Below are 20615 nucleotides of genomic sequence, written 5' to 3' on the forward strand. Positions count from 1 at the left end.
ACAAAGGAATGCCAATACTGCAGGGTGTTGAAAATAGATGGTAATTAATATTTTCAAATTTTAACTTGTGTGTGAGACTAAAGCAAAAGACATTTATTTGGTAAAAAATTTATATTTTGACTAGTGTCCTAATATAACTTATGTGGACAGCTTAAGTGAACACCGTAAGTACATGGAACCTTGAGTAGGCCATGAGATTTTTAGGTTTGTCCACAGTGATGCCCTGATAAATGCCAGAGTGATTGGAACAGTGAATAAAAAATCATTTCCAAAGTCCCCGTGGGGGAATGGTGAGAAAGGGGGAAAATTCAACTTTTTCAAGTGGAGAATTCTTGATATTCTCACAAGCAGTGGGGACAACCAAAGCATCAGGCTGAGCCCCCAATCTTGGGGTTTGTTCATATGTAACTTAATCTCACAAAGGATAGGCTAAACCTACTTAAAATTAAGCCTAACAGTCATCCCCAAGAGAACCTCTGTTGTTGCTCAGATGTGACCTCTATCTCTCAGCCAACACGACAAGCACACTCACTACCCTCCCCCTCTCTACATGGGACATGACTCCCAGGGGTATAGACCTTCCTGACAACGTGGAGCAGAAATCCTAGAATGAGCTGAGACTTAGCATCAAGGCATTGAGAAAATCTTCTCGACCAAAAAGAAGAAGAGTGAAACGAGACAAAATAAAGTGTCAATGGCTGAGATACTTCAGAGACGAGAGGTTATCCTGGAGGTTATTCTTGTGCATTATACAGATATCACCTTTTTAGTTAAGGTGTAATGGAGAGGCTGGAGGGAACTGCCTGAGGATGTGGAGCTGTGTTCCAGTAGCCATGTTTCTTGAAGGTGACTATATAATGATATAACTTTCGCAATGTGACTGTGTGATTGTGAAAGCCTTGTGTGTGATGCCCCTTTTATCTACCTTATCAACAGATGAGTAATACATATGCATAAAAAATAAATAATAGGGGAACAAATGTTAAAATAAATTTATTTAGACTGAAATGCTAGTGATCAATGGAGGGAGGGGTAAGGGGTATGGTATGCATAAATTTTTTTCTGTTTTCTTTTTATTTCTTTTTCTGAATTGATGCAAATGTTATAAGAAATGATCGTGATGATGAATATACAGCTATGTGATGATATTGTGAGTAAGAATGGAATGATCATATGGTAAAAATGTTTGTGTTTATATGTTGGTATGTTTAATAAATAAAAAAATGAATAAAACAGGGGCAAAATGGAACCTAGTGCATGGTGATGCTGAAAGGAAAAAATATAAATGTAAAGCATTCAAAACTGTCCCTGGCACAAGGAAAGCATTCTAAGATCTACTGGTGACTGTGACTACTCCCTGAGTCAAATATCTACCTAGTTAAGACAAGTTATATAGTAACTAAACCAAAAACCATTTATGAATTTATGAATGTTCAAAACACGGTTGTATCTACAATTATATCTCAAAATAACTCTGTAGTCAACAAAGAGGAAGTTATTTCTTCCAAACAGCAACTTGAGCTCCTGCTTGAGAGCAGAAATCAACTTGCAATTCTTCTCCATGTCAAATCCATCTCACAATAAAAAAAACTGGGAATCCCTGCAAGCTGGTAATTAACCCTCAGGTGGGACTAGATCTCTTAGGGCTAATCCTAGGCTTTCTAACTGAGCCAGTTGGGAAAGAACAACTATTTCATCTTCTGTTCCTTAGTCCAACTGTACTACTGAGTAAGTGTCCACAGCTACCATCTAAAACCCAAAGACAGACAACCTCGTGGCACAAGGAGATAATTTCATCCTTATGAGACCCTTTTATACATTCAAAAGTCTTTCCTCTCTCAGCAGCAAAAATATTAAGTGAGAATTACACTTTACCGATAACTGTTTATTCAGGTCTTCATCCTCAGACTGATTTAGCTGATTCAAAACATCCTCAACCAAGTCACTCCTTCTGACTTTTAGATTATAGGTAGGCAGAAAAGGTAATTCGGACCATCTTTGTTCCACAGTTCCTAGGAAATTCATAAAGGGTCCTCCCTAAAAAAATCAGAAATGTTTCACTTCATTTTGCCATTTGCCCTCTCTAACTAGAAATTTGTAAGAACAATTTGGTTCAGTTTATAAATGCACATACAAACATTTATGAAAAAGCTCTTATATATGCCATTGGGGATAAGTCATATATTCATTATTCACATTCAATGAGCAGAAGGAAAACAGGACCTATGGAACACAAAGATTTGTGGAGTCAACCTGGGTAAGCAGGTAAGTGACCAGATGCAGGTTTCACTGGACCACTTTGTCTTGTAAATACGATTATTAATATGTAAATTACCAAAGCAAATTACCATCAATAGTCTAAGGGACAGTTAGTGTCCAAAGAAATAATAAACTGTACCAAAATAATTTAATTCAGAAGGGATGTTTAGATGTTTAGAAAGGAAGCAGACTGTTGGGGTTAAAAAATGGCATGAGAGATCTCTCCAAATATCTCCCATTGTAAGAGGAAATACCACAGAAAAGATTTGTCAGGGGACAGTTAATCTAAGAAGTTAATACACGAGACAAAATGGCAACTTGGGGTTAATAAAGTCTGTGGCTCTTCACGAAACAAAGAACAATCAAATACCAGTTTCACAAATTGTCGCTGGAAGCTTATTTAAAAACAGAAGAATAAGTATATAGTATGCAAAACAAAATAAATATATAAAGTTCTTATATCTTTTTTTCTTCTTCCTTCATTTGTTATATATTTCATTCATGGCCATATTCAGAAATCATAAATCAATTTAACTATTTTGTTAAATCATACACAATTTTTACTGGGCAGTGGTTGATGGGCTAGTAGGAGCAGAATTATAACCTTCAGAGAAAACGGGTAAAAAAAACTTGATTGTAGAACATGCTGTTTTAACAAAAAAATAGTTTTGTTTTATTATAGTAAATGCAAATATATGTGAAAGTATCTACTTTTTAAATTTATATTTGAATATTATGCACACATATTGCATATATAAGAGTAAAAGTGAAGATGATAAGAATAGCTAACATTTGGGGGCATTCATTTTATGTGAAACACTGTTCTGAATGTTTTCCTATATTAATGAGTTTAATTCTTATGAAAATTCAATGAAATGGAGGTTATCTTATACATTTTCCTAGGCATTAAAAATTGTCCAATTTTTAAGGGCATCAGATTTTGTTGGTTTGTCCAGGTTAGTGTGATGCCCTGATACATCCCAAAGTAATTTGGGCAGTGAATAAAGCATTTGAGAAGTTCCAATGGGGGATCAGGGAGAAAGGAGAAAGATTCAACTTCCCCATTTGGAGAATTTCTGATATTCTTGCAAGCAGTAGGGACAACCAAATCAATAGGCCAAGCCCTCAATCTTGGGGTTTGCTCCTATGAGACTTATTCCTGCAAAGGACAGGCTAACCCTACTTTAAATTATGCCTAAGAGTCACCCCCTAGAGAACCTCTTTTGTTGCTCAGATGTGGCCTCTCTCTCTAAGCCAACTGGATAGGTGAACTTACTGCCCTCTCTTCTACATGAGATATGACTCCCAGGGGTGTAAATCTCCCTGGCAATGTGGGACAGAACTTCCAGGATTAGCCAGGACCTGGCATCATGGGATTAAGAAAGTCTTCTTCACCAAAAGGGAAAAGAGAGAAATGAGACAAAATAACGTTTCAGAGGCTGAAATTTCAGACAGAGTTGAGAGGTTATCCTGGAGGTTATTTTTATGCACTATATAGATAACCCTTTTTAGTCTATGTTGTATTGGAGTGGCTGGAATGAAGTACCTGAAACTGTTGAGCTGTGTTCCAGTAGCCTTGATTCTAGAAGACAATTGTATAAAGATATAACTTCTACAATGTGATTGTATGATTGTGAAAACCTTGTGTCTGAGGCTTCTTTTATCTGGTATGGATGGATGAGTAAAAAAAATATGGATAAAGAATAAATAATGGGGGGTGGGATAAGAGGTACAAGAAATTGGGTAGATGGAAATACTAGTGGTCAATGAGAGGGAGGCTTAAGCAGTATCAGTATTTTCATTTTTTTAATTTATTTTTCTGGAGTGATGCAAATGTTCTAAAAAATGATCATGGTGAAAAATACAGAACTATGTGATGATATCATGGGCCACTGACTGTACACCATGTATGAACTGTATGTGTATGATGTGTCAATAAAAATATCAAAAAAAATATTTAAAAATCGTCCAATTTTAAGTTCAAAACCATTTTTCTGGTTAGGCTGACAGACGGACTCAGCCGGCAATGGTACATTGAAAAGGGGGTACTTTTTACAAACCTTGATTATGATATATCACAGAGTTCCAAGCATCTGTGGGGTCCTAGTCTTAATGCAGCTAAAGGCCAAGGTGCCTTTGTACTCTGATTTCAAGATTCTCTGCCACCCTTATTCCTGTTGCTATGTCTTTTCATTAGACTCGACTTCCTTCGGACTGGGGCTAGTCCCAATCAAGCCCAAGCTTTCTATACCTCTTTTAACACTCTTCAGGAGACTATAGGCTGACAACTTCAACAACTTCAGGCAAAAGCCCTACAACTAGACAAGTTGCCCAAGCTCTATCCTTTGCTACTGAAACCCTAATGTGTCTCAAGTTATGACAGTCTGCTTTGCTTTCTTTACTAGAATTTAAGCCCCTTGAATACTGTGACTATTTGTTACCCTAAATGGTATATGCATAAGAAGATATTTATCATGGGAGTTATATTAATGAAAACAATAAAGAATAGGCATACTTACCAGTTTTTTTAAAAATGCATCTGCATAGAGTAGTTTAATTTTTGACAGAACATTAAAAATAAATGGAAAGCATCTGAATAAGATAGGACCCGGGAAGACTACTGAAGTGTCCTAAAAATGGAAATGACAATAGTTGTGATAAATTAAAGGATAAAGAAATCTTACATCATAGCCTTATGATACCTGCTGATCTAAAATCTCATACTTTAAGTCAAAGCAATCAAATTGCTGATCAGTAATATTTACATAAGTAGAATTGTAAGAAAATATATTTAATAGGTATCAATGGAAGGTATATTGAATGCCTAGTATTTTGAATGTCCATTAAGTTAACAGTTAATTATATAGTTGGACACTTTCTCAGAGTCTGCTTTGTTGCAACCTGTGTTTCTACAGATGTGAATTAGCTCAGATGTATTTAGTAAATAGGGGAATGAAAGAATGTGGAAAACTGGTTACTGTATACATGATTTTTGCTGTGTAAGGGTTGATGAAATAAAATTATAACCTTAAGAGAAGAGGAAAAATATTTCATCTGAGCAATTTAGCTGTATTTTAAGAAAATAAAAAATGATTAACTGTACCCAAGGCACTCTCTACAAAGTCACAACCCAACCCTACACTGTGGGCTCTTGCTTCCTGGTGAGCTATGCTGCCTTCCATAACCAACTCAGCAGTTTCATGAGCTGAGAGCTCTTTTTGCATCGGTGTTATCTCAGTACCACCAGTTCTTTCCTAACCAGAATGTAGGTAGATTTCTACTTTCTTGCTTTTGCACATTTTCATACTGTTGTGAGTCTCTATGAGCCTCTTGCCTGAGTGATCCAAGTTAACTCCCCAGGCATTGATTATCTTTTCTGTTAGTACTCGCTACAAATTTGCATGGGTTTTGAAGTTCTCGATTCTCCCATAAATGCTGCTATTTTGTTACGCATTTTTGCAGAGTGCAATGTGTATCAGAAACTCATATAGAATGTTATCACAGAAATGCCATATTAACTCACAGATTTTTAGCTTCTTCCTTTATACATGGCATACTTACCAACTTCGCAAGGGAACTTCTAAGTGCTTCACCATAAAAGTTGAACCAATCTGAGAGTTCATTTATGATGAAAGTATTTTCAGGCAGGTAACGTTTTACCTGGTTTACCTTAAAGAAAATATGAAAGTTTTATATTTAAAGACAGTTTTGTTTAATGGCCATTAGATAATGAGACTAAACAGCAAATCAAACACTCTTTTTAACGGTGTGAATGAAGCTCTAAATCTTCCATTACCAAAGTCTCAAATTTTCATGAACATAAAGAATATCTAGCATTTAATGGTAGAGACTGGCACTATAATGATAGATTTCTATTTATTTTTTAATTCATAGAAAAACTTTATTTTAAAATTTATTTATTAATTAAAAAATTAAGAACAAACAAAAACATTAACATATCATTCCATTCTACATATATAATCAGTAATTCTTAATATCATCACATAGTTGCATATTCATCATTTCTTAGAACATTTGCATCAGTTCAGAAAAAGAAATAAAAAGACAACAGAAAAAGAAATAAAATGATAACAGAGAGAAAAAAAGATTATACATACCATACCCCTTACTCCTCGCTTTCATTTATCACTAGCATTTCAAACTAAATTTATTTTAACATTTGTTCCCCCTATTATTTATTTTTATTCCATATGTTCTACTTGTCTGTTGATAAGGTAGATAAAAGGAGCATCAGACACAAGGTTTTCACAATCACACAGTCACATTGTGAAAGCTATATCATTATTCAATCATCATCAAGAAACATGGCTACTGAAACACAGTTCTACATTTTCAGGCAGTTCCCTCCAGCCTCTCCATTACATCTTGGTTAACAAGGTGATATCTACTTAATGTGTAAGAATAACCTCCAGGATAACCTCTCGACTCTGGAATCTCTCAGCCATTGACACTTAGTCTCATTTCACTCTTCCCCCTTTTGGTCGAGAAGGTTTTCTCAATCCCTTGATGCTGAATCTCAGCTCATTCTTGGATTTCTGTTCCACATTGCCAGGAAGATGATCCACACCCCTGGGAGTCATGTCCCATGTAGACAGGGGAAGGGTGGTGAGTTTGCTTGCTGTGTTGGCTGGAGAGAGAGGCCACATCTGAGCAACAAGAGGACCTCCTGGGGGTGACTCTTAGGTCTAATTTTAAGTAGGCTTGACCTATCCCCTGTGGGGTTAAGTTTCATATGAACAAACCCCAAAACTGGGGGTTCAGCCTATAGCTCTGGTTGCCCACACTGCTTGTGAGAATATCAAGAATTTAACTTGGGGAAGTTCAGTTTTCCCCCGTTCTCACCATTCCCCTAAGGGGACTTTGCAAATACTTTTCCACTCACTGATCAAACCACTCTGGGATTCATCAGGGCATCACCTGGACAAACCAACAAAATCTCATGTACTATACAAAGTTCCATGTACTTAAGGTGTTCAACCAACTATCTACATAAGTTATATTAGGAGATGCACTAGTCAAAGTACAAATTTGTACCAAATAAACATTTTTTGCTTTAGTCTCACACATAAGTTGAAATTTTAAAATATTAATTACCATCTATTTTCAGCACACTGCAGTAATGACATTCTTTTGTTCTTCCTCATGCAAAAACATTTTTTAACTTTGTACATTTAGTCACTATCATTATACGCTCTAGGCATTCCTAGATTATACCATCTCAATCTTTATCGTCTATCTTGCTTTGTGATTTCATTTATGCCTCAGCCCTTCTCCCTCTATCATTCTCATATGCAGCTTCATTCAGTGTGTTAGCATAATTGTATTACAGTTAGGTAATATTGCGTCCATTTCTGAGTTTTTACATTCAGTCCTGTTGCACAATCTGTATCCCTTCAGCTCCAATTACCCAATATCTTACCCTATTTCTACCTCCTGATGGTCTCTGTTACCAAGGAAATATCCCAAGTTTATTCACTAATATCAGTTCATATCAGTGAGACCATACAGTATTTGTCCTTTTGTTTCTGGCTAATCACACTCAGCATAATGTCCTTAAGGTCTATTCATGTTGTTACATACTTCATAACTTTATTCTGTCTTACAGCTACATAATATTCCATCTTATGTAAATGCCACAGTTTGTTCAGCCAGCCGTCTGTTGATGGGCATTTTGGCTGTTTCCATTTCTTAGTAATTGTAAATAATGCTGCTATAAACATTGGTGTGTAAATGTCCATTTGTGTCCTTGCCCTCATGACCTTTGAGTAGAGACAGCATATAGATGGGTCCTGTTTTTTAATCCATTCTGCCAGACTATGTCTTTTGATTGGAGAGTTTAATCCATTAACATTCAGTGTTATTACTGTATGGGTAGTACTTTCTTCTACTATTTTGCCTTCTGGATTTTATACGTCATATCTAATTTTCCTTCTTTTTACCTTTACTCATAGTCTTCCTTTCTACACTCTTCTCCACACCTCTCTCTTCTGTCTTCCTATCTGTCTCTAGTGCTCCCTTTAGTATTTCTTGCAGAGCTGGTCTCTTGGTCACAAATTCTCTCAGTGATTTTTTGTCTGAAAATGTTTTAATTTCTCCCTTATTTTTGAAGGACAATTTTGCCAGATACAGAATTCTTGGTTGGCAGTTTTTCTCTTTTAATAGTTTAAATATATCATCCCACTGTCTTCTTGCCTCCATGGTTTCTGCTGAGAGATCTGCGCATAGTCTTATTGGGCTTCCCTTGTATATAATGGATTGCTTTTCTCTTGCTGCTTTCAAGATTCTCTCTTTCTCTTGACCTCTGACATTCTGATTAGTAAATGTCTTAGAGTACGTCTGTTTGGATCTATTCTCTTTGGGGTATGCTGTACTTCTTGGATCTGTAATTTTAAGTCTTTCATAAGAGTTGGGAAATTTTCAGTGATAATTTCCTCCGATAGTTTTTCTCCTCCTTTTTCCTTCTCTTCTCCTTCTGGGACACCCACAACATGTATATTTGTGCATTTCATGTTGTCCTTCAATTCCCTGAGTCTCTGCTCATATTTTTCCATTTTTTTCCCCTATATTTTCTTTTTCTTGCCGGATTTCAGATGTTCCATCCTCCAGTTCACTAATCCTATGTTCTGTCTCTCGAAATCTACCATTATAGGTTTCAGTTGTTTTTTTTTCATCTCTTTTACCTTGCCTTTCATTCCCATAAGTTCTGTGATTTGTTTTTTCAGACTTTCTTCTTTTTGTTCATTCCTTGCTTTCTTGTCAGTTCTTGTTTGCTTGTTTCTTGCCCTGCTTGTATGGTGCCTTCCCCTCCCCCCCACCCTTAGGAGGATCTACTTAGATATTATAGACCCCAGCCATATTTTCCCAGACCAAACTGGCCTCCTATCAGGAGGAAAGAGTCACCTGCATCGGTTTTCCCTGAGAGTGAGAACCAGCAGGTTGAAAGACTTTCCTGTGAAGTCTCTGGAGTCTGTTTTTCTTATCTTGCCCAGTATGTGGTGCTTGTCTGACTGCAGGTCCCACCAGCATAAGATGATGTGGTACCTTTAACTTTGGCGGACTCTCCCTGCTGGGGGCGTGGTGGAGACAGAGGAGAGGTTGTAGGCTGGCTTTAATGGCTTCAAATTACCAAGCCCTGGGGTCTGAATTCCTTGAGAGAGGGATTCCACCTGAGTTGGGCTTCACCCCTCCCCTGGGGAAGGCACAAGCCCAGACAAGCCCCCAAAAGAGCTCACTTCTGCCTATGCCTGGGGCAGTTGCAGCCTGAGAAGTCCTGCTTCTATATCCAAAGGCAGTCAAGCCTTTGTAGAAACACAACCACAAAAACCTGTTTCCTTCTCTTTTTTTCCCCCTTTTTCCATCAGCCCTGCCCCCTTGGCACCGGGGCAAAAATAAGCAACCTCCACTTTGACCAGGTTCACCTAAGCTGGGAGCCTATTTTTAGTAGTCAGAATTTGTTAATTAATTCCACAATTGGCATTTAATTGTGCTCAGTCCCTGCTGCTTGTAAATTTCCTTTCCTATCCCCTCTGGGAAGCAGCCTGTGGGGGAAGGGTGCCAGCTGCCGCAGCTTTGGGAACTTACGGTTCTATGGGGGCTCGTAGCCCATCCGCCTGGTCCAGACTGGGGTACGCTGTGTGTCTGGTCACTGACATGGCCCAAGGAGCTTTTCTGTACTGTTTCTGGTTATTTAGTAGTTGTTCTGGAGGACGAACTAAAATGTGCACATTGTTAAGCCACCATTTTGACCCAGAAGTCCAATTCATAGAAAAATTTTAAGGAACTTTAAGTCCACAGGAAAAAAAAAGCATAACATGAATCCAAACTACTTCAAAGCTCAATTCTTCATGTCTTGTTTTTCAGAACTTTACAATATGCCATTTATAGACGTTTCCTCTGCCAAAGCATATGTGGAACATTTCCTTTTCAAACCACAGGGAAAAGTTTCAACCCTCCATTCTATGAGATAAAAATTATTATGATGTGCACATGAACACCCTAGAATAGTGCTAATTATCAGTCAATGGAAACTCTGAATGATAATGACATTGGATGCTTTGAACATTAGTGACCATCAGTTTCCAAACTCAGTGGCCTATACCGGCCTAGAACTGCTGATTCTCTTGGAGCAGGTCTTCTGAAAACCATTCTTGGCTGTATAGTCAAGGGATCAATTGGATAAATGCAATGAAACACTACATGATAATAAAAAAATCAACATCCACAAACACTACAGTAAAACTGTATAATATTAAAGAAAAATGATAAAATCTTAACATCAGTAGAGAATGACAGATCACCTACAAAAGACAGACCGTTAGAATTCCAGCTGACTTCTCAACAGCAACAGTGGAAAACAGAAAGCAGAATAACTTTCAACATACTCATAAAAAATACCTGTCAACCTACAGTATTATACACAGATAAAATATTTTTAAGCATAAAGTCAAAATAAGGAAATTCTTCAGAAAATGGGAAGAGCCCAGTTTTTAGCAGCAGATCCTCACACTAAAGTAAATATTAAAGGACATACATAATACAGAAAAGAGGAATATCACTTAGATAGCTGGAGGTGCCAGAAGGAAAAAAGAACAAGAGGAGTGGTACATATGTGGGCAAATCTAAATAAAAACTCACTATATGAAATATCAATAATTACATTTTATTGAGTTAAAAAGAAAATTAAAATACAGGATATCAACAGCCTATAAGTTGGGTACATGTGATTTAAGTATCCTCGTGTTTTCCAAAAAGAAGGTAAAGATATTAACCTTAGACTTTTATAAGCTAAATAGTCACATTAACATTTCTGGGGTGGCTACTAAAATACTAGAAATAGAATACATAACTTAAAAACTACTGGGGGGGGATTGAATGAGAAATTAACCCAAAAGCAGGTAAAAAAGGAGAAGAAACTGTGAACACATGAGTCATAGCAAATTTATATGCTGGATGTAAATTCAAACAAATAAAAACAAATAAATCCTACATTTAAAAGTCAAAGACTGTCAGAGGCAAAACAAAATATATATTTTCTGTAGCACACTGTCTAACTTAACTTGTATGGTCAGTTTATTCAAATACCACAATTACATGGAACTTTGAGTAGGGAGTGATATCTTGGTGAACGTTTGTAAAGGTTAGTGTGATGCCCAGATCCAACTCAGGGTAATTTGGGCAGAGAATACAAAGGTATTTGCAAAGCCCCCTTGAGGGACTGGAGGGAAATGTGGAAATATTAACTTCTCTGTCTGGGAAATTCCTGATATTCTCTCTAGCAGGTGAGACTACCAACTTAATGGCCAAGCCCTCAATCTTCAGGCTTTCCCTTATGAAACTTATTCCTGCAAAGGAGAAGATAAACCTATTTATGATTATGCCTAAGAGTCACCCCTACAGAACCTCTTTTGTTGCTCAGATGTAGTCTCTCTCTAAGCCAACCCAGCAGGTGAATTCACTGCCCTCCCTGCTACGTGGGACATGACTCCAAGGGGTGTAAATCTCTCTGGCAATATCAGACATGATTCCTGGGAATGGGTGGACACCTGACATTGTGCGATTGAGAAAGCCTTCTTGACCAAAAGGGGGAAGAAAAATGAAACAAAATAAAGTTCCAGTGGCTCAGAGATTTCAATTAGAGTTGAGTGGTCATTCTGGAGGTTATTCTTATGCATTACATAGATATCTGCTCTCAGTTTTTAGTGTATTGGAGTAACTAGAGTGTGATCATGTGATTGTGAAAATCTTGTGGCTGATACTTTATCCAGGGTATGGACAGATGAGTAAAAAAAGTATGCATAAAAAATAAATAAATAATGGGGGAGGTAATGGGTATGGGATGTTTGAGGTATTTTGTTTTATTTTTTATTCTTACTTTTTTTGAGTAATGAAAATGTTAAAAAATAGATTGTGTTGATGAATACACAAGTATATGATGATACTGTGAACCACTGATTCTGTTATTTGGATGATTATATGGTATGTGAGTATATCTCAACAAAAACATTCAAAGAGGGCAATAGTCAAGGACAGAAATTTCACAGAAAGGAAACAAGTATTGCAATGGAAAATATGAAATGATGCTTTAATGTATTAGAAACAGAGGAATACAATTGAGACCATAATTCAGTACCATTTTACATGTAAAATATTTTCAAAATTTAAAAATCAGATGGGGAGCAAAAGGAACTGCCATCAAGCCCTAGTTGGAATTTAAATGGATCCAAATACTTTAAAAAACTGTTTGCCATTACCTGCAAAGAAGATTATATACATATGTAACAACCTATAAATCCCAACCTAAAAAACAATTCTTGAGACCTGAACACCAAGATATGTATGAGAACGTTTACAGCAACATGTTTTCTAAGGGGGGGGGGGGAGGACAAACAAAATATAAACAAGAACCGCAAACTGCACATGTCCATTAACAGTAGAATGAATAAGTAAACAGCAGAATGGATAGTATATTCATACTACAGATTAACATGCAGAAGTCAAAATGAATAAAATACAGCTATAAGCACTAATACGGATAAATGTATAAAACAAATCGTTGAGTGTCAAGAACCATGTATTCCATTCATATAAAGTTGAAAAAAAAACTAAATAACATAATGTCTATGGATATATACATATAGTCATAATACAATAAAGAAGAGCAAGGGAGTGATTATTCTAAAATCCAGGAGCATGGCTACCTCTAGGAGATGAAGGGAGTGGGGTGTGCATTCTGTGGGGCATTCTAAAGTACTGGAAGTGTTTTATTTTTTTAACTTGGGTTATAGGTACATTGATTTTTTTGTGTGACTTTTCTTTAAACTATATATAGACATCATACATACTCTTTTGTATGCATAATACACAAAAACAAAATTTAAAACTAGCAATAAAAATTTCAAAATTTTCATATGAGTTTGCTTAAGATACAGGATAGCTGAAAACAAGAGTTTATTGCCAAATAAAGATACATGGGTTTCTAAATAACTTAAACCCTTACCCTGTGCAACTTTTTCAGCATTTCTAGAAGAGCTTTAAGATGCATGAACTTCTCAGGATTATTAGACCAATCTTTCATTTGGGAGATGATGGCTCCTTTAAGCATCTGAACTAGTTCGCTGAAAGTAGATTCTTGCAAAGATGCCCAATGCTTCTCTGAGAGATACAAAAAAGGTAAATATAATTGCTAGGGAAAATATACAAAAGGCATGTAGTTTCTCTTGGATTCTTGAGGGTGAAGAAAGTCAATACTTTCAAAATTTGATGACAAAACATTTAAAATATATATCACAATTACAAAAACATATTATAATAAAATTTTCGGTAAATGAATACAATTGTAATTAACAGTTTAGAATGTAAAGTCCTAGATAAAAAGTCCTTGGCAGTTAAAAGACCCACAAACTTGATTTAATTAATGTAAGACCCAGACAAAATTAAATTCATCGTATATCTCGACCTGATGGAAAAACATACTGTCTTTAAAAACAAGATTAAGAACTATTCATGATAGGATAATTTTCTTTTTTGTTCCCAGTTTGAGTTTTTAACTCTTAAAAAGCATTAAAAAAGAAAATCACTTTAAAATAGCTTTTCAACACTTAAGTCATCTAGACTTAGTAAAACATAAGAAACAATGGACTTTATTGGGTTGAATCTAGTCTCTGGGTCAAAGATCTCGTGATAATCTAATGAAGACCCTGGACCTCACTGCTACCACATTGGAAACATAGAAAAATTAGGGAAAATCAGACATCTAGATATAGGACATCCTATAAGACAACTAACCTGGACTCTTAAAAATATAATGTTAGAAATACTTTTGGGGACAAATGGTGAAGTATGGATATGGTCTGAAACGAAGATAATAATATGGAAATACTGATCACTTTTTTTGGTATCATAGTGGTAATGTAGGATTCCATATGCTTAGGCATGCATGCTGAAGTATAAGGGACAAAATGTCATGAAACCTGCAACTTATTTTCAAATAGTCCAGCAAAAATAAAATGTAATCTGCGCATAAAAAGAGAAATAAATTATATATGGCTATGTGTTAACACTATGGTACTATTCTTTCAACTCCATGTGTTTGAAATTTTTCATATTGAAAAGTTGAGGACAAAAGACTTCATGACCAAGCCCACATGCATCATCCCAAGAATTCTAAACAAGTACTAAAACCGTCTATTTTGGGTGACCACACTAATCATTATAGCCACATTAGAATATGCTAAGAATACGAACTAAAAAACATTGAATGCATTTACAATCATTGTTCTAAATTTTGTCATAACTTTACTAAAAGGCAAGGCACGTTTTTCTACTGTATTTTTACTTCAAATATATGCAAACATATTTTCAAATGTAAACAGTCTTACCCAGAACCCCTGAAGCTTGGCCACTCATTTTACAAACAGCCTCTGCAAATGGAACCACCAGGCTCTCCCAGTTGCTAGAATCATGCATCACAGAACATTCTGGAAGCAGGAAGAAAACTTCTAAAGCTTCTTGGTATGGAGAAGAAAATGGAAGATTTCTGAGCAGATTATCCCTAAAACATGCAGTTATCTGTGGGCAAAAGGACCAGGGAAAAGGCACTCAAAACACAAAAAGACCTAGGTGCAGCTTACTGTAATAAAACATCATGAAACTGAAATGATCATTTAGATTTTCTGAGAACCATGTTTAAACCTCATGTGATCTAGCCTCCCAAATCCCTGGGCAAATATGTGAGTTTATCTCCCAGTTCAACCACTGAAGTACATAAAGAAGATCAAGAAGAAGTCGTATGTCCAAGAGTTAGGCTGAACAAACAATGGATTCAGTACTAGTAAAACAGCCTTCTAGTAATAAGTACTGCATTTTATTTTCCAGTTCATACTATCACACCTCACTTTTTTTTAGAGGAGGAATGTACCAGTACCATAAAAAAGGCAAAATAATAAAAAATAACTGCAACAACAAAAATCAACACAGTTTCTTAATTCTTCTCATGTGACCATTAGTTACATCATAAACTTCCTCCACAACAAACCCTAGATTCTAGCCCTTCTGTTCTTGTTGTAGTTTCAATTCAGGACACAACCACTGAGGGAAAATAAAATGGAATTCTGAATTTTTATTTGATATGCTTGCTCAGATGCTAGCATGTAGATTTTTTTAAAAAAAAATCTACCATGATGATAAACTAATATGAATGGAGTATTTATTATGTGGCAGATATTGTGCTAAGTGATTTACCTATATTGGTAAATAGTTAATCCTCACACTTTCTCTAGAACATAGAAGATATTCTTAACCTCATATTATAGATGAGGTGTAGATTCCTACACCTAGGTGGAGAAATTAAATAATATTCCTAGGTGGAGAAATTAAATAATATTCTGAAGACCACAAAGCTAAGTGGGAGTGTATCCTGGATTTGACTCTAAAACTCAAATTCTTAATCACTAAAGTAGAATGAGACACTGGATAAGTGGTATCTTTACCATTATTAAAAGGTATACATAGAAATTCTTAAAAATTATCTCTATTTTTATATCAAAACATTATATTGGGCTCCTAATAGGAGGCCTGATTCTCGCAGTTCTGCATACTTGACAATTACTTTAACATATATCAATGGCTCACATGCCTCTTACCTCTTTACTCATCATTAGCCACAACTCCAACCCCCCCCACTTCCACCCCAAACCCTTTGAGTGTGTCATTTCATTAGATTTGCCAAACCAGTTTTATTGTTTCATTTGCTGTGCCTTGGTGCACACTTTCCTGGCTGCCTGGAATGGCTTCCACCAAGGAGGTACCTGGTAAACCTTTCTCTGGGCAGCGGGTTCTGAGTACTCTAAACAGAGCTCATCATATAGAGCCTTAGTGTTGACTGAATTCATTCATTCAGTAATACTTAATGTACACATACTAAGTTCTAAGCTAGGCATTAGGGAAGAAAGCAGAGCATAAAATATACCCAAGTCTACATACTTCACCTGCTTGCACATGTCTGTCTCCATTATTAGGAGCATGTCTCTTTCACTTTTCAAGAGCCCCCATTTCAGTGCCCACCACAGAGTGAGTATTCAAGTGTTTGCTGCATAGCTAAACAAAGGTCAAAAGTCTTATTATAGAAATCCTTACTATAGAAACTCAAGGTAGAAAGAAACCCCACAAGTCTTCTAATCCAACTGCACCCTTCTGAAATAATGAAAGATTGCCCTATGATTATGTCACATGGACATTATGTATTATTTTTCTGGCACAGCGAGGGTAAAATTAGTATGTGGAAAGGGACCTCTGTAGTAAACGGGTCACATCCCCCATAAAGATAGGTTTAAGTCTTAATCCACGTTCCTGTGGGTATGAACCCATGTGTAAGTAGGACCTTTTGAAGATGTTATTATTAGTTAGGGTATGGCCAAATGGAATCAGGATGGGACTTATGTGACTGGAGGCTTTATAAAGAGAGAAATCTGGATGCAGCAAGTCAGAATAAAAGTCAGAAGCCAGAGAAGAGGAGAGATAGCCGTGTACCCAAAGCGCTCCCACCTCCAGGGAGTGCATGAAATTGACGACATCTGGATTTTGAATGTCTAGCCTCCAAAACTGTAAGACAATGAATTCTTGGTGTTTAAGTCAACCCACTGTGTGGCATTTGTCAAAATAGCCTAGGAAACTAGGACAGCCAGGGATGACTTTTACCTCAGATCCCTCTTGGGCTGTGGTTCTGCCAATTAAACTTCCCATTTTCCCTTGAGAAAAAGGAGTATGAGCGAGAATTTGCAGCTAATATACAGAGTGCTGACTATAGCAGGCAGAACAAGGCAGAGGTGAGGGAGCTGAGAGTGAGAGGAAGGCAACGAGAAAAGAGCAAAACTGAGAGGGAAAGAGAATGAGGGAGATAGAAAGAGGGAGAGGCATAAAAAGAGAAAGGCAAGGAGAAGAGGAGGGAAGGAGGGTATGCAGAATGAGAAAAAGAGAAAAAGGAGAAATGAGAGTGAGACCCAGAAAGAAACAGATTGAGAAAAGAGCATAGAAAGCACTATTCCTAGATTAACCAGTGCAAAAGAATAGGGAAATAAAAGTAATAAAGACTATACTAAAATTAAGGCTAAATTAATAAAGGAAGTATGCATGCTTGGAGCATCTGCAGGTACAAAATCTAAAAACAGTAATTATGAAGCCCTGAAACAAGGATGCAATGTTCCAAGAAAGAAAAAAGTTTTAGGACCTATAGAAAAGGAAATGCAATGGACAAAACACATAGAGGAGGAGTCCAGGAAATTCCTTGGTGAGGGGGATGTTCATATTAGAAACATTATTCTCATTTCTATATTTATGCTTAAAATAATCACACATAAAATGTGTGCTAATCTCAACAAACGTTTAATCCTATTTCTAAAGCTATAATTAGAAAAACTCTCTCCGGAGAGAGAGAGTATGTATATATGTATGTATATTTGTGTGTACAATGAACTATTTAGACTATTTGTAATCCATCTAATGACTATACCAACTATTCTGCCCTAAATGGACAAACTTCTGAGTGCTATGAGTTTCACTTAATCTGAATATACTACATGGTCTCAGAGAATCTCTCAAAACAAAGTATTTCTTCTGAAATGTTGGGTTCTCATAAGAAATGTGCTAATGTATTTTCTTTCTCCAATTAACAATGAGAAGAATACCAGGCTGGTAATCCGGTCTTCTTGGGTTAACTCCTTAAAGATGTTTCTTGCTTTAATTAAATCCACATGAATAGACATTGTTTCTGTAGTTACTCTGTGGAAGCAAGACAAATAAACGGATAGATGGATAAACGAAAAAGAACACTTCTAAAGTAAGTACATAGTTTTATTAGATTATCTTATATAGATTTAAGGCTTCCTAAAAATGACTCATTACAATAAAATTGTTTTTTTCTTTACAAGAATGATATTAATTTGCCTGAATACAAATACAAGTGAAAATGTTGCAGAAAACAAATGATTATTTCTAAAATGCTATCAAAGCTGCCTCAACAAAAATATTTACATCAGACTCTAACTCAGATACTGTATTATCTAAAATGTATGGTCAATAAATATTTATTATCCACAGTAAAAGAATCAGTCACAGAAAATTAAAGGTTTGTCCTGTTTCTGAAAAAAATATGACCATTTCTTCCAGTTGCATGAACTGCAAGTGGGACCAAATAAAGTGGCTTTAGAGAACATAAGCTAAGTTAAAAGGAACTGTAAATTCTTTTTATACCAATGGAAAACTATTAGTGAAATGTATGAATACCTTAACAAGCTATGAATTACATTCATACTGGACTGAATATACCCATTTTCTAAAAATAGAGGCATTCTTTGTAAAAGCATTACCTATATTTAGTATCTAAAAATAGAAAAATTTTCTTTTAAAGAAATAAATACAATGTTACACAAGATTTAGGAAAAGAAGTTCTTTCATAATATTTAAAAACTGAAAGTAACCTTACTATCTTGTAATAAGGAAATGATTAGTTAAATTAAGGTATGTCCTTCTCATGGAATACCATGCAGTTATTAACAAGATGTTATAGAAAAAAAACGAATAGTATGGAAAATGGACAAATATATTAAGTGTAAAGCAAGGTATCAAACAATATTTCCCATTTGTGGTAAAAGAATATATTTGCAGAGAGAAAGGACATATACACAAATGCTAGCTATCACTCTTAAGTGGTGGGTTATGGATAATTTTCATTTTTCTCTTGTTCCATGCCTATATTTTTTATATTTTCTATAGCAAGTCTATAAATATACTTTTGTAAAATAAATAATCAAACAATAAGTTTGAAAAATAATAAACACATAGCTAATTATTTTACCCTCAAAACAATTTTCTTATGTATCTTTCACAATATCTTTAATAGAATTTTATTGTATGTGTTACCTTTTCTCTAAAAAACTTCCAGTCAGACAAGCAGGATATGAAAATATCTCTCTGATTTCCCTACACAAGGAAAAAGGCAGTGGTTAAAACAAAGCATGCTGTCCAGTATGCCTCTTTATACCAGGAGGCATAATAAAGAAAATATCTTATAATATCCTTCAAACTTCTCTTTCAGTCTTCTATTTGTAGGCATAGTACCTTGAACATCTAAAAGTCTATTCTATTTGCTAAAACTCAAAATTTCAATGGCAAACATGGGAGATAAAAATATATAATCAGAGGAGCTACAGAGAAAAAGGAAAAGGTGTGACCAATGGTTAAGTGTTTCCTGGGACAAAGAAAACATTCAAACCCACCCAACTTTCAAACTATGTTTATTTTTTGTTTGGTAGCACTGAAATGGAAACATCAAAAGATTAGCAGAAATGAAAAATGGTACAGATTATACTCAGTTCCAACTTAGAAGTAATGGTGCAAATAGTTCTTGATCATTTATGTTCTACAAATTACGATGTAAAAATACTTCCCAGAGATAGAAAGCCATAGCTAAAAATATTTCTAAAAGGAGGTGTTCACGAGTATTAATATAATCTTTACAGATGGTAAGAGCACTATGGTTTTGAGTAGATTACCCAAACTATTCAGGTGTGAACAGGAGGTGAGCAAACAAGTGGTTCCGTGGTCAGTCAGGGTTGGGAGCTGCTGTGGACTATATTTCCTGCTCAGAAAGTCACAACATAAACTTATCACAGACCCAGAGAAGTCCTGCAATAAAGAAAGCTTTACTTAAGGACCTGTGGCATTTATATGTGAATGGACCATATCTTTGTATTTTGCAGAATAAGTCTGGGAAATACTACTTTGTTTTTTATTTCTTTACTATTATTATTTTTTGTATGCTGTATTGTGGGGGTCACATTTCATTCTTTTTCCATGTGAGTATTCTGTTATTGCTGCACCATTTGTTGAATTTTTGTTTGTTTGTTTTGGGGAAGTGCATGGGCCGGGAATCGAACCTGGGTCTCCCCCACGGCAGGCAGGAATCCTACGACTGAACTACCCTCATGCTCCCTGGAAGTACTACTTTAGAGAGACATCAAGCAGAGAGACACACAAGCAGAGGGTGTACCTTTGTGTATTCTGCCATTGTTTAGTCCCCACGTCAGCAATCCATCTTTTTATAGCCCTTTCACTCAGTGTAGGAATTTTCCTCCTCAAATTAACATAGGAATTCTGTAAACAAACAAAAAAGTAAATTATAATAATATAGACACCATAGAGACAGGTACTCTACTTTTGGGCATATTCCAAAAATACAGGGTAATATTGCCTTTTACATTTGGATAATACAGCTCTGGGATCTTCATAAAGTGAGACTCTACCAGGGGTAATCCATCATTTGCCTGGTTGCCAATTTTTTG

At 35.9% G+C, this 20615-nt stretch overlaps 1 protein-coding gene across 1 annotated transcript in view; it reads right to left on the reverse strand.

The window, feature by feature from the left end:
• Positions 1 to 20615, reverse strand: part of HERC5 (HECT and RLD domain containing E3 ubiquitin protein ligase 5) — a 73847-nt gene that overhangs the window by 29589 nt on the left and 23643 nt on the right. Inside the window, exons 9-16 of the mRNA XM_077142883.1 lie at positions 20324 to 20427; positions 19195 to 19254; positions 17961 to 18054; positions 14658 to 14847; positions 13277 to 13431; positions 5821 to 5928; positions 4779 to 4889; positions 1876 to 2037 (exon numbers count right to left, since the gene is read on the reverse strand). Of these exons, the coding sequence (XP_076998998.1) occupies positions 1876 to 2037; positions 4779 to 4889; positions 5821 to 5928; positions 13277 to 13431; positions 14658 to 14847; positions 17961 to 18054; positions 19195 to 19254; positions 20324 to 20427 (984 nt within the window). The remainder of the gene's footprint in view (positions 1 to 1875; positions 2038 to 4778; positions 4890 to 5820; positions 5929 to 13276; positions 13432 to 14657; positions 14848 to 17960; positions 18055 to 19194; positions 19255 to 20323; positions 20428 to 20615) is intronic.

The sequence above is a fragment of the Tamandua tetradactyla genome, chromosome 24 (genome assembly GCF_023851605.1).
Source record: "Tamandua tetradactyla isolate mTamTet1 chromosome 24, mTamTet1.pri, whole genome shotgun sequence".
NCBI lineage: Eukaryota > Metazoa > Chordata > Mammalia > Pilosa > Myrmecophagidae > Tamandua > Tamandua tetradactyla.